The 15,155-nt window shown below is 34.3% G+C and overlaps 1 protein-coding gene across 6 annotated transcripts in view; it reads right to left on the minus strand.

Annotated features, from left to right (window-relative positions):
- Positions 1–15,155, minus strand: part of LOC106069960 (ral GTPase-activating protein subunit beta-like) — a 41,706-nt gene that overhangs the window by 13,614 nt on the left and 12,937 nt on the right. For 2 of the 6 annotated variants that reach the window (XM_056023007.1, XM_056023006.1), the window contains 11 exons: positions 14,593–14,822; positions 13,756–13,901; positions 11,460–11,563; positions 11,196–11,321; positions 10,970–11,071; positions 10,744–10,851; positions 9,250–9,446; positions 6,778–6,948; positions 6,260–6,307; positions 3,841–3,909; positions 1,207–1,317 (listed from right to left, as the gene is read on the minus strand). In XM_056023007.1, the coding sequence (XP_055878982.1) occupies positions 1,207–1,317; positions 3,841–3,909; positions 6,260–6,307; positions 6,778–6,948; positions 9,250–9,446; positions 10,744–10,851; positions 10,970–11,071; positions 11,196–11,321; positions 11,460–11,563; positions 13,756–13,901; positions 14,593–14,822 (1,412 nt within the window). The remainder of the gene's footprint in view (positions 1–1,206; positions 1,318–3,840; positions 3,910–6,259; positions 6,308–6,777; positions 6,949–9,249; positions 9,447–10,743; positions 10,852–10,969; positions 11,072–11,195; positions 11,322–11,459; positions 11,564–13,755; positions 13,902–14,592; positions 14,823–15,155) is intronic. The other 4 variants (XM_056023012.1, XM_056023010.1, XM_056023008.1 and 1 more) reach the window with 3 other exon arrangements.

A 15,155-nucleotide genomic window follows, 5' to 3' on the forward strand; every position in this document is an offset into this window, starting at 1 on the left:
CCTGCAAAAGTTGAGCTGAACAGGAAACACCCTGCAAAAGTTGAGCTGAACAGGACACACCCTGCGAAAGTTAAGCTGAACAGGACACACCCTGCAAAAGTTGAGCTGAACAGGACACACCCTGCAAAAGTTGAGCTGAACAGGACACACCCTGCGAAAGTTGAGCTGGACAGGACACACCCTGCAAAAGTTGAGCTGAACAGGACACACCCTGCAAAAGTTGAGCTGAACAGGACACACCCTGCAAAAGTTGAGCTGAACAGGACACACCCTGCGAAAGTTGAGCTGGAGAGGACACACCCTGCAAAAGTTGAGCTGAACAGGACACACCCTGCAAAAGTTGAGCTGAACAGGACACACCCTGCAAAAGTTGAGCTGAACAGGACACACCCTGCAAAAGTTGAGCTGAACAGGACACACCCTGTGAAAACCAGCTACTAATGTTGTAAGGCATCCAATTGGAAAGAAGAAGAAAGTGGACAGGTCATCAGTCAAGCTGAGGATACTGGAACAACATGGGAGCAGATGAAGAAAGTGGCAGTTCATCGTCAGTCAAGCTCAGGATACTGGGATAACATGGGAGCAGATGAAGAAAGTGGCAGTTCATCATCCGTCAAGCTCAGGATACTGGGATAACTTGGGAGCAGATAAAGAAAGTGGCAGTTCATCGTCAGTCAAGCTCAGGATACTGGGATAACATGGGAGCAGATGAAGAAAGTGGCAGTTCATTGTCAGTCAAGCTCAGGATACTGGGATAACATGGGAGCAGATAAAGAAAGTGGCAGTTCATCGTCAGTCAAGCTCAGGATACTGGGATAACATGGGAGCAGATGAAGAAAGTGGCAGTTCATCGTCAGTCAAGCTCAGGATACTGGAACAACATGGGAGCAGATGAAGAAAGTGGCAGTTCATTGTCAGTCAAGCTCAGGATACTGGGATAACATGGGAGCAGATGAAGAAAGTGGCAGTTCATCGTCAGTCAAGCTCAGGATACTGGGATAACATGGGAGCAGATAAAGAAAGCTGTTAGAACAAGTACTGAGGAGAGGTGTGGTTGCAGGCATATGCTTCTCCCGGGGGGTTCACCGGAGTAAGTCAAGTCTCATACACCTGGCCAGGTGTACGTGTATGTGTCAAGGCAAAGAACAATTTTGTGAGTACATACAAAACACCAAGACAAGATGAAAACAAAAACTTGCTACGCACCACCTGATCTATGATACAGGTCAACAGAGCCTCTGCCGCATCCTTTACCCGCATTGACGCTGGCATTAGCTCCTTACTGCCTTTATATTTGGGTGGGTCACTCGCTCGATTCTGAAATAACAGAAAGGAAATCAGAAGTATTAGTACCATGGTAAAAAATAAACGAATCCATGTATATATTTGACTGTCTTTAAAATAAAGAGAATTTATTAGTAAAAAAATTAGAATTAATTATATATGAATTTCTTTTGTTGTTTTAATACTTCAAGTAAAGTTAAAACAAAATATATTATAATTCATAAATGATGAATTAAACAGATTATTGTATTTTTAAAATAAGAATCAATTTTTAATTAATTTTATACTAAATAAAGTAAAATTAGTAACAATTTTACCTTAACTACCAAACTACTTGTTTCATGTTACCCTGTTACCTTGATCTAATGTTACAAGTAAACCAACTATCCCATTCTATCACTGCATCGTAAACTTCTGACACCATATTGCAAATCTTTCTTTCATGCAAAAGTGTGTGGTTTTGTTTTCTTTTACTTTATCCTAAGTTAATTTATCTAAATAGCACATTGACAAATAAATAAAATAAATAGAGATCTAGATGTCCTAGCAATTTAGATGTGACATGATTATAACTTGAATGCTAAAATGAATTCAAATATTGATAAATATTCAGCACGCATGAGATAATATTTTGCAGCAACCAATGTGAACAAAACATTCAGAACAAAATATGATGAAGAAATGGCTGTCTGAAACAAGTATATGTATACCAAACAGACAAAGTCAAATGATGAAGACATTGATGTTTTTATAAACGTTTGAAGTGCTGTCAAATCTACATAGGAGAATTGTATTTTAAATATTCAAAATAATGAAAGAAAACACAGCAATAATGAGATTAGGACATTTCAATTCACAATCTTTTCCAATCTTACTAATTAAAAAAAGGTTTATTATTTGTAAACATAATAAAAAAGTAGGCCAAAGGATTGGGAAATAAAAAGAAATTAATGAATAAGCCAAACTTAATGTTTCAAATGTTAAGATTTATTTGAACAAAATGTTTTTCCCTTATAGATGGATTAACATCATTGCGATGGAAGAAGAAACAACAAACTATAATACAAGCAATTGCTACCTTAAAACTTTACATCTAGGCGCTGCATTCATTCATAGCACTACTGGAATATCCTGGGTTATTAAACACTAAATGGGTTTTTGTTTTTCTCAAAAGCAAGTGGGGAAAAAAAAAAGTATTTCTTAGTCGACATGATAAAATTAAGTCTACTTCATTTCCCTTGTTATAGTAAGTTTCTTGAAGACATTAAAACTTATCTTCATAAAGTGTACAACGTGACTAGCATCAAGTAGAAAGATAAGACACTCTACACGGTGAGGAAGACAAGTATCTTTGTCCAAACATTATAAACCTCACACTGATATCATAGGAAATTTTTTCTCAAAACTGCTTAAGAATTAGAGGCACAAAGGTTGCAGTGATAGGGTAAAGACGTATAGGTTGGATAACGGGAATAGATTTGCAATTACAAAGAGATGTACTCAGTCTCTATTACACTTCCCACTTGACATTCATGTATTGAGAAAGAAGCTCAAAGATTAGAACTCAATGGATTATTCAAATAAATGTTAATCAGAAAGACTTTCACCTATTTTTAATCTTCAAATTTCAAGTAAAATTTCGTGTGGACAGAAATCTGGGATCACTAAACAAGTAACAATATATATGACGTTTGATAGACTCTGTGCATGTTTATAATCCAGGATACTTGTATTAAGCTACCTCTAAATTGTTAGAATGTTATTGTCTTGAATGTTTTTTCAAGTCAAACTAATGCAATCAGACTCATCTCAAAGAAAACTGAAGTGGAAATATTTCTTTACTTTGTCTAAACAATGTCTCAGCCAAAAATTTGAAAAAAATGTGGAGACCTTCAACCAAATTTAAAAAAAAAAACTTTTAAAGCTTTTATTTAATTATCCTTCAATACAAGTAATTACTAACTAAATGACTGTGATTTTAATCAATTGTTTTCCAAAGTACTACACCTGATAAATAATTATTTTAAAACATTTTTTTAAATAGCAAAATAAATGAAAATCATGTTTTCTAGAAAAACTTTCTCTTTTTATAATTTACAAGTTGAATAAATATATAAGAGCTCAGAACTGGACTTTTAACAGGTTACAAGTAAGATTTATACACACAAGACAAAATTTAATCACTGGTAATTACTTGTATCATCTTTTTGTTTAGTTTTATTGAAATGAGTCAGATTTGTTTGTTTGTTTGACAATGGTCAATGTTAGCATGAGCCATTTACACTGTGTTCATTCAGCAATGACCTAGTTGTTAATTGATCAACACCAACATCACGACTAAAGCAAGCTGTGAGTAATAACCAATCAGCACCAAGGATAAAATGACCAATGAGCACCGAGGATGTAATGAGAATGAAATGCAACTACATATCAGGCAGTTCAGGTGAGGGAGCACCAGGGCTCTTTTTCTATGGACATGGACACACACAAAAAATAGAAGAAAAAAAAACAACTGGCACTATAGGTTCTTGGCAGGTGTACAAAGGACCATAGTACCTTCATTGACACAGATTTAGAATCCTTGTCAATTTTCACTTTAACTGTTTGCATTTCTTGAGTCTTTGTCTGAAAGAAGAAGTTGCTTGTTCAACAAAGAAGTAAAAACAAAAGGAATGAAAAAACAAAAGGAATGAAACAAACAAAAGGAATGAAAGAAACAAAAGGAATGAAAAAACAAAAGGAATGAAAAAAACAAAAGGAATGAAAAAACAAAAGGAATGAAACAAACAAAAGGAATGAAAAAAAAAAGAATGAAAAAACAAAAGGAATGAAAAAAACAAAAGGAATGAAAAAACAAAAAAATGGAAACATTAACATCTACACAAAAGTAACTTTGTTACATCAACAAACACACAAAAAGTAAGTTTGTTACATTAATAAAGCTATTTCAATATTCATTGTTATTAAACCATATATACTGTTAAAGCAAATAGCTATTTAAAAATAAAGCCAATGTGACTAAACTTCATACGTGTAACGAAACAAAATGTTAACCAAACTAAAATGTTGAAGCAAGGCTAGGCAATGGATGCCGATAGTTTGTTCCTACACTTGTGCTAAACGTTGATGGCTAAATGTTAACTCTGTGACAGTGTGTGACAGTGAAGTAGAAAGCTCTAGTAGATGCAACAAATGCTAGTGTTAATGTAAAGATTAAACTAGCAATAGTAGTGCCAGAGTTTGACACGTAGCAGTTGATTACTTTGGTTATATGTAGGCTGTATTGAATACTGACTTTTTTTTTAAATAACAGTAAGAGAAGAATCAAAGACATTGAATATATTTGAGAAGAAAGAGGACATCAATTGGAATTGAAATAAAAAAAAATTTAAGAGATTTGATTGAGATTGTCAAGAATTACCTTTTTATATTGCTCAATGAAGATGCAGTTTAATTAAATGATTATTGGCACAAAATTTAATAAATTGAAAGCGTAGAGGAATTATTGATATTTAAATTAAAAATAAAAACCTAGCTCTCTGTGTATATGATTAGCAGATGATTGATTTTATTAAAATTATTAAAACCAGAGCAAGATTTGAGGAACATTCTGTGGGCATTGTCATTTTACAAATAAAATTTATTGAAATTACTTTTAGCTGTCCATTTAACAGACAAATAATGAGCGCTCTTCTTATCAATAAGATCAAAGAAGCTTTGGAAATATGTCATGAGGGGAAATAATTATTGTTTACAAAAATAAGTCTGGAGTTATGGAAAATGTTTTGAAGACTTAAAAAGAAATGTAAGCATTAGTTCTGGAGCAGTAACAAATCTTCCGTTTGAAGACAAAAGAAACGATCTGTCAGAGAAAATTTAAAAAAAATAAAAACAGTAGACTTGATTTGCAATATCAAGATGTCAACAGCATATCTCTCACAAGTAAGTTTCAATAGCATCTAATTTAGTGGAGACACCTTCAAGTAACTAACTTTTGTTCTACTCTTTGCTTGGCACAAAGGACGAAGAGCATAACTCTCCGCTAGAAATATTCAGACCACAGAGGCATTGACAGGCTCAGCAAATGTGTTTTCATTTACTTTTTTTCTCGGAAACGCACGTCTTTAAACCTTTGAAGCTCAGAGGGCTAACAGTAAATATGAAAAGCCCTAGCTACTACAGAGGTAATCGAAGACGGATGCACAAATCAAAAAGAGTAGGTAGGACTCATGAGCTCCTGTACACTGTTCAAATATGTAAACTTAGTTTGTGAAGTCAAGTCATAAGACTTTGAATACTTGAACACACTTTCCAGAAGGGGCAATCCAGAAAACAAAAAAAATCACTGGAGGAAAGACATCAAAATATGTTGTTTTTTTTACAGACAGCAAGAGTGGAGATCACAAGGAAGATATTGGCAGATTCAAATTTAGCTGGAAACATTGTAAAGAACAAATGAACACCATAAAATAAAAGATGTCTGACATTCATCTTTGGTTTGTATTTTACATGTTCATCAAATATTTTGTTGCTTTGTTTCAATTTTTCTTTACAACTCTTTCCATTAGCTCTAATACAAGCAGTGAGAAAACCACGATATCTATAAATCTTTGTAAGCGTATCAACAACATTGTTTCCGAGATTCTGCTTTAAAACTGCATTGCATCAGATCCAAAAATATAACCTACATAATACATTTGAAATCCTTGAAATCAGTTTTGGATAAAAGATACAAAACTAAGAAAACACAAGAAAAAAGTGCATATCATTACAAAGAAAACAAGAGCTCATGACATGAGAAAGTGAAGTATGTTTCTCAGTTGTTTGTGTACATCTCATGGCCCTGTACTTACCTACTTTCACAGACTGTTTGGCCTGAAAAGTGACTTGATTACAAAGCAAGTGTTACAAAGGCAAAGAGGCCAGCCAAAGATTGAGTAACAAATTAGAGTGCTTCAGGTGTTAGTTTAATTACCTGTCTATAGGTTTGGTGGAGATAATACTCCTGGGTGTCTGCCTGGGCCTGGACAGTGGAATTCAGTTGAAATACATAGATACAAACATAGAATTGTACTTACTATATGTAGCATTGCTTAAGTAAAGACAAATAAAGATGGTAACTGTTTGAACAACTTTTCTTAGATGCTAAGTACAAAGATTGTTACATAATCTTTGAATCCAGGTCAGAAACAAAAAAAAAATGGTGGTGAAATAATAATCTTAAACTATCATTGAAATAAATTGATAAATATCTAATGCTAGTGTTAATTCATAATCAGTTTGCACTAAGAATCTTCTGAATATTATCTCAAGACCTATTATCTCCTTGCTTTACAGGCCTGTCCTTTCCAGATTTTCTGAGGACTGCCAAGGACCAAAACTAATATTATTATTGTGATAAAATTGTCAGAAGACCCCAACACACACCATGACAGAGAAAGAGAACATTGGCTTATTAAAAACACAGACTAGATGGAAGGAAAAAAATACTACCTGAGATTTGGACCCAGAGATGCCCAGCTCTACCACTTCCAGAACTTGGTGCAGACATTCTCTGTCATAGAGCAGTGAGCTGTGCTCCACCAGCCACAGCTGGAGACACTTGAAGGCAGCACACAACATGGAATGGAGATCTCTGGAGTGGCTAGGGGCTGGCCTGGAACACTGGAACCAACAACGTACATCAGTTGAACATACTTGTAATACATAACATTGTTAGATCTAGTATAACAAAGTCCAACAACATACATCAGTTGAACATACTTGTAATACATAACATTGTTAGATCTAGTATAACAAAGTCCAAGTGTTGGGTAAACATATGGCCATGTGTATTGTGAGAGCTTATTGTTGGAAGTATTGTTGTATTCAAATTTCCACTTGTTGATAGTTGTGCTTTATTCATTTTGAAATTGAGTTTTTTTTTTTATGAGAGGACTGGATATATGCACAATCACTTGAAACTTGATATTTCATTGAGCAGCAAATTAAATGTTCAATAAAAAGTATATTCGAGTTTCTACAAATTTCTTCACTTTTTATCTGCAACAGGATTGGTCTCAATTAATAAGTAAAACTAAACAGAATTAACTCTAATGTTAATGTTTACAAAATGAATTCACATTGACAGTGATAAAAAATAACAAATTTTAAAAAGGCACACACAAATTTTTTTATTGATTTATACAGGGGAAGAAATGACAATTAATGCATCCCAGTGGCAGAAAAGAATATAGAAATACTTCAAACATTTAGGTACCTCTGAGCAGTTTTAATCGCTACATTAAATTTTTATGAAAATACAGACTACATTGCATGCCTATTTGAACCAAAGTATGAAGTAAAATTGAGTTTGAATTCTAAAAGTCTTCCATTCTTACAATCTTTCAGTTATTTCATAGTGTATTCAATAATGATCTGTAAATATGACTTTGTAGAAAACCTGTTCTAATATTTTTTTTATTCATTATTCAGTGAATAAACTGCATCCAACTAACAGATGTTACAGGTAGGTCAAGATTGCTAAGGACTCTAAAAGTGATAAATGGTTCCATGACCAATTGTTCAGACAAATCGTTCACTGGCAATTCATCCATGCCCATTTGTTCACCTGACAATTCATTGACCCAACAAATGGTTCATCCCCTGTATGTACGTTTAATGTAAACAAAAGTAAAAACGTAACAAGAATATTAACAATAGATTACTATACAGTGAATGATTTGTTGGTGAATCATTTGCCATGAACCAATAGTCTGTGAACCAGTTGTCAGTGAACAATATGTGGGGTGAACAATTAGTTTCTGACCAGATATTACTGACAGCTCTAAATGCTATAAGCAAATATTCTCATACATTTTAATGTAATTATCTTCTCTTTAAAGAAATATTTGTAATTTATAAGATATGATAAGATAAGAAAGTTTCTGTGTCATGTAACTGATAGACAATGATGCCTGTAATTTATAAGATATAAGAGAAGAATGTTTCTGTGTCATGTAACTGATAGACAATGATGCCTGTAATTTATAAGATAAGATAAGAATGTTTCTGTGTCATGTAACTGATAGACAATGATGCCTGTAATTTATAAGATAAGATAAGATAAGAATGTTTCTGTGTCATGTAACAGATAAACAATGATGCCTTTAATTTATAAGATAAGAATGTTTCTGTTTCATGAACCTGATAGACAATGATGCCTTTAATTTATAAGATAAGAATGTTTCTGTTTCATGAACCTGATAGACAATGATGCCTTTAATTTATAAGATAAGAATGTTTCTGTGTCATGAACCTGATAGACAATGATGCCTGCACTTTATAAGATATAAGATAAGAATGTTTCTGTGTCATGAACCTGATAGACAATGATGCCTGTACTTTATAAGATATAAGATAAGAATGTTTCTGTGTCATGAACCTGATAGACAATGATGCCTGTAATTTATAAGATATAAGATAAGAATGTTTCTGTGTCCTGTAACTGATAGACAATGATGCCTGGAATTAATAAGATAAGAATGTTTCTGTGTCCTGTACCTGATAGACAATGATGCCTGTAATTTATAAGATATGATAAGATAAGAATGTTTCTGTGTCCTGTAACTGATAGACAATGATGCCTGTAATTTATAAGATAAGAATGTTTCTGTGTCCTGTACCTGATAGACAATGATGCCTGTAATTTATAAGATATAAGATAAGAATGTTTCTGTGTCCTGTAACTGATAGACAATGATGCCTGTAATTTATAAGATATAAGATAAGAATGTTTCTGTGTCCTGTAACTGATAGACAATGATGCCTGTAATTTATAAGATAAGAATGTTTCTGTGTCCTGTACCTGATAGACAATGATGCCTTTAATTTATAAGACAAGAATGTTTCTGTGTCATGTACCTGATAGACAATGATGCCTGTAATTTATAAGATATAAGATAAGAATGTTTCTGTGTCCTGTACCTGATAGACAATGAGATCACACATCCACTTGACTGTACGCTTACACATTAACAAGTTGGCTGGGTTGATTTTCACTTTGGCCAGGCCAGACAGTAGCTCCATAGCAGCCAGGGCAACATTGAGGTCAGTTTTCCAGGTGGCCATCAGTCTGTTACATACTAGGGAGGTAGCCAGACCAAAGAGACCATAGGCTGTGTCTACAAGATTGGTCAGAGAGCAAAGTAAGAATTTAATTTAAGAATTTAATTGACCTGAAAAAGTTAAGTAAAAGTGTTTCTTCAAATTTAAAAAAAAAGTCAAATGTATCAGTGTCCCAATACTACAGGAAAAGGTGGAAGAAAACTGAGCCAAACAAATGTGGCATTGATTACAACGCAAGCTTCAGGATAACTTTAGGACTTTATGAAATAACATTTAATGACCTCGTATATAGTTTAGTGTATTGTATATAAATGTATGTGTCACAGGTTCTTCCTGAGGTTGCCAATATCTGCCATTGTAGTTTAATTTCTTCTCTCAGTGAAGTGCTGCGGATTATTATGTTGAACTAGATATTGATATTAGATCTAAATATCTTTAGATATTTAAATAACAAAGATCTTTCACTTCAAAAACTAGGAATCACTTCAATATACAAAATGTACAAATAAACTGTATCAAAATGAATATCTTCTTCCAAGCATGTTAACCAATAGATTCAAAAAATATTATTTCTACAACTGATCAAATATGTGCAACTTGATTACTTGAGTTTCATCTCCTAAATGTTTAGTCTACAACCTTTCTCTATGAATTCATCTCCACAACTGACACTTTCAAGCCCGCTCTAACCAATCCCATCATTCCTAGGTAAAACCCAAGCTTCAATCGCGTGATCAGATGACTTCATAGGTTTTTGTCTTTAGAATAGTCTAGAAGGAAAGGTGGAGCTGATTACCAAGGTTACATCTGGGAAGAGTTAAATTTAGATAGACTGATACATGACAGTATACAAGTATGTATATTTTAAATTTTAAATAGTTTGTGAACCTGAAAAAATAGAAAGATACCATTTGAAAAAAAATAATTATTTAAGGGAAGAACGCCACATTTATAACTTTCAATAATGTTGAAGTTATTTCCCTTTTTTATTTCAACAAAATAATTAAATACTAAAAATTAATTGACTAATTGATTGCTTTTATTGATTCATGTTTTGATAGATACAATAAATAATTGTGTAAAGTTTCAACTTGATCTGAGAATGTGTGTGGGAGACAAAGACAGATTGAGTTCATAAGTTTTGTAGAAAACAACAAATATCTGTTAGTTCTTGATAGAAAAATGAAATTGATATATCAGTGTTTTGACTACAATCAAAACACTTTTAAAACAAGATCCATCTAAAATTGTGGGTTTCAATGCACCAACATTCAAACATAAAACAAAATTAAGTAGTACACTAGTTCAAATATAAACCAATAAAGTCGAGTAGATCTATAAGATGTAACTAACCTATGTTAGTGGGTGTTGGGCTTTTTGAAAAAGAAGTCTCTTGAAACCTGTTGGACTCGTGGTAGCTAGAGCTTTCCCCTGAACCCACTAATGGGCTACTTTTTGCGTCTGAGAAAGAAATCAATTGGCCATATCAAACTAGGCTGTAGCTTAGGCAAACACAGACATTTCATTAACACTATCTGCAGACTCAAGCGAACACAATGATGAAATCTATACAACTGACCCGAGTGAATGTCACTGTCGCTGATGTCGTGGTTTGGCTGCAGCGGGAGATTGTCAGCTTGTTCACTTGAAGCCAGATCTTCAACCACCAACAACAAACCACCTGGTTCAATGAAATAGTTTTTTGTTTTTTTAAAAACTCCTATAATTAGAAGATGAAATATAATTTAAGGGAAAAAAAAAGATCTAAGGTCCTACGGAAGAGACAGAACTAATATCAAGTGTACCTAATAACATCTGAGTGTTTTGTGAATCTGCTTCGTTAGTTAGTGCCACCCGAATCAACTCTGTGATGCGAGATCTAAGGGAGATAAAAGTCACTGGAGGTTGGCCGTCATCTTTCTTTAGGATATCTAACAGAGAAAAAAAAACATTTTGGAGACATGTCATGGAATACAACATTGCTTCAGAAAATATGTGAAACTGCTTCAAAGGTTTGAAAACAAAAATGATTCAAAAGCTCTTTAGACAAAAATTGTTCACTTCATTACCTTTAATTTCTAAGTCTTTGAAGTGCAGAGGCAAACAGAGCATTGAGATCAACAAGTGAATGCAGGCCTTTCTGAGTTCTGAATAAGGAATTTGCTCACACAGCCTGCCAGGTAAGAGAATAACACATCAATCCTTTAGAGAATCTTACTTTAGATATAACTAGACAACATTTGAATGCAACTGTTAAGTTAAGTAGCTTGCGTCATTAATAAATAGTGTAGAGGGTATTTGATTAGTAAATAAACTGTGTTTTACATATCTTGGAAGCACAGTATCGAATAATGCATCACTTTTAAGGAAACTTGACAACTAACTGGCTAGGGCAGAAGTGATTTTGGATGCCTCCAAGCAAGAGTGTGGCAAAATAAATTACTCTGCCTGCCTACAAAAATCAGTGTCTACTAAGCAGTGGTTCTCTCACGGTACGTGAGGTTTTGGCGCCGCTGTTTTGGCGACGGGATGTTTTGGCGCGAGATATCATTTGACGATAATTTAATAAGCACGTAGCTTTTATAACAATGTTTATTTCACTCTACCATAATATTGTATGTATAGTATGAATTCTAACGCCAATCAGCAAATTGTTTTTTTTTTTAATTATAAAGATTTTGATTATTTCATGAATATAGGTCTATAATAAGTCAGATTCCTGATTGGTAATGACATGCTATATGTGAGTTCTGCTAATTGCACTGGATGACATTTTTGGATTTCTTTCCAAAAGATTTTTTTTTTATTTGACATTAGTGTAATATACGAACTAGCTAAGTGTCACACTTTAATATAACAAAAACCATGTTAACATCTAAAGCTCTATTACGCTGAATGACGACAATAACTCCACACATAGTAAAGATCAAGACACAGAATGTGGTCAGTACAAATTCTAACGTGAAAAGATATATTTTGAGAAATTGGGTAGGGGTGATTTGGGTGACACATCTCGCATTGACGCAGGTAGAGTTAAACAATGAAGACAAGACCAGCACTCAGTACTGGTCGTTGGCGTCATGCGTCTGGCGATCATCTCCTTAGGAATGGTCATTACAAGTGACACCTATCCCGCCCCCTCTCTTCTGCTCACATTTTATTCCTTGTATATACTCTTTCCTCCACCCCTCCCCTCTCTCACGCGATTTTTGTTTTTAATTTTAAAGTAATTTCTGAAAAAACTTTTTTGAAAATAAAATTGTGCCTCTTAATAAACACACATACACAAGCCAAAATGTTTATTAAAGAAAATGATGTGAAAAACAAACACACTTTTACATTTAGTATGTGAAAAATATGTGTTAACACAAATACTCATGCAAAACATAGACATGAATAATTCTTTAAAAAGAAATAATACAAAATGTATTTCGCGCCCAAACGTCCCTTCGCCAAAACAGCTCGCGCCAAAACAACCTTCGCGCCAAAATGGCGGGGCCAAAACAGCGGCGCCAAAACGGCCTGCTTCGGTTCTCTCAACCCTTCTATATGGCTCTGAGAGATGGGTACTATACAGAAAGTCATTGGTTAATATGCATGACTAAATGCATGACGCGTAGGATGTAATCATCTTCTTTTTTGAAGTAACATCTGTATTATATAAGATAAGAAGATAAGAAGAAAGCAATTAAGACTTCTTGAACACTTTCACCCAAAGATGTCTGCATTCCATTATGAATATACAATGGCAACACCACACCACAATTAGCGATGTTGTTGGGAATGGAGGTATGGACAGTATAGAAGTGCTGCTTTTAGTTCAACAGCTATGCTGGGCACAGCATGCTTCCCATATGGGAGAGGACTGTACGCCAAAGGCAATCTTTATGATGAGATGAAAGGTAATTGGGGTAACAGAGGTGCCCCACGGAAACACTTTAAAGAAGAGCTTAGGCACTAACTTGCATTTACTGATGTTGATGAGAGCCCCTGTCAGTAGACTTCCAATTGAGACAGATGGAGATTTATTACCATTGCCTCAGGATACAAAATTGATAAAAATCGTTGATGGTGAAAATAGAGCCTAAATCTGTACTTTATGGGGCAAAATATGTAGGTCCCAGTTGGGACTGCATAGCCACATGAAATGCTGTACTCTTTGGAATTGAATAAATGCCTTATTATTAGAATATCCAGCTATATTAATAACTACCCAGTGTTAATCTTTGAAAACACTGTTCTAGCCCCACAGCAATTTATAAGCATTGTTTCCAAAGTCCATGCAAAAAAAATATGAAACTCATGCACCAAAGTTAGTCCCTAAAGTTTCCTGTACAAAAGATGTAAAGAAGCACGGTGACTTACTTGAAGTCTGGAGCTGTTTTACTCAGGACTAGCTCAATGGCTTTCAGAATGTATGGCAACAAGAGCTGCACTCCAGACAGGTCCACACGCAGCAGTGAGCAAGAGTTGAAGAGAATGTTGGACAAGACTTCACCACTGATGGTAGCCTGAAACAAGAGAGATAAACTGAATCATCATTATGTACATACAGCAGGGGGACATCATTTTGTGCATACAGCAGAGGTCATCATTATGTACATACAGCAGGGGAACATCATTATGTTCATACAGCAGGGGTCATCATTATGTACATACAGCAGGGGTCATCATTATGTACATACATCAGGGGCACATCATTTTGTGCATACAGCAGGGGGACATCATTTTGTGCATACAGCAGGGGGACATCATTATGTACATACAGCAGGGGGACATCATTTTGTACATACAGCAGGGGGTGTGGTGTGTGAGTGATAAATCACTTGGCATTAACTTCTATCATTTAACAGAGTAAAATGTCTTTCCCCCAGACCAGACATTCCTTTTCATCTTTTGCTTTAACAAATAAATGTGAGAATCAAATTAGTTTAGAGAAAGTCAAGTTAATGTTAGTGAAACCAGTTTCCTAAGACTAACATCAGATTAACCCTAACTTGTTTAGACTACCAAGCAACCATTGGTTATATGTGAGGTAGAAAAGTCAGGGGTAGCATTTAGATATAAATTAATAGAACAGAAAAGAACTGGCAGCTGTCACATTGCTAGTGACTAATTCTATCAAGAAATTCTTTGAATTCCCAACTTTAATTTATTCTTAATCATTCTGCACATATTTTGAGCTAGTTGATAAAAACTAACCTCATCTGTCTGTAGACCATAATACATGATGAGGTAGAAGCGAGCATAGTATTCTGGCAATATCACTTCACCAGTTTTGTGGGCACAGAAGATGCGACAGAGGGCACCACAGGCCTCTGCCCTCCCAGCCTGATAAGCCACATCCCTGGTCTGACTAGGATCTGTGTTCAGATCCATTGACAGGGAACTGTGTTTAGATTCAATAAATGAACTTGTCCTACGTTCTTTAGCTGAAAGAAGAATCAAATCAAATATTTTGTTTGTGAGGAATACTGTTTATATTGTAAGAACATTTATGAATAAAAATAAGCTCTTACATAAGAAATAAACTTTTTTAAACCATTAAAAGTTAAACATGGAAAGAGACATATCAGCTTTCCAGTTCTATTGCAAAGGATAATTTACCAGACCTATATTTATATATTAATTAATAGCATCAATTATTTATAGAAGTAAGAAGAACAAGCCCAAAAGTTAATTAATTCCATCTATTCAAACAACACTTTATCTATTCAAAGAAGCACAAATCTCATTTATTCAAAATTTAAAAAACGTAATGAAAA

Source organism: Biomphalaria glabrata, chromosome 3 (assembly GCF_947242115.1).
Source record: "Biomphalaria glabrata chromosome 3, xgBioGlab47.1, whole genome shotgun sequence".
NCBI lineage: Eukaryota > Metazoa > Mollusca > Gastropoda > Planorbidae > Biomphalaria > Biomphalaria glabrata.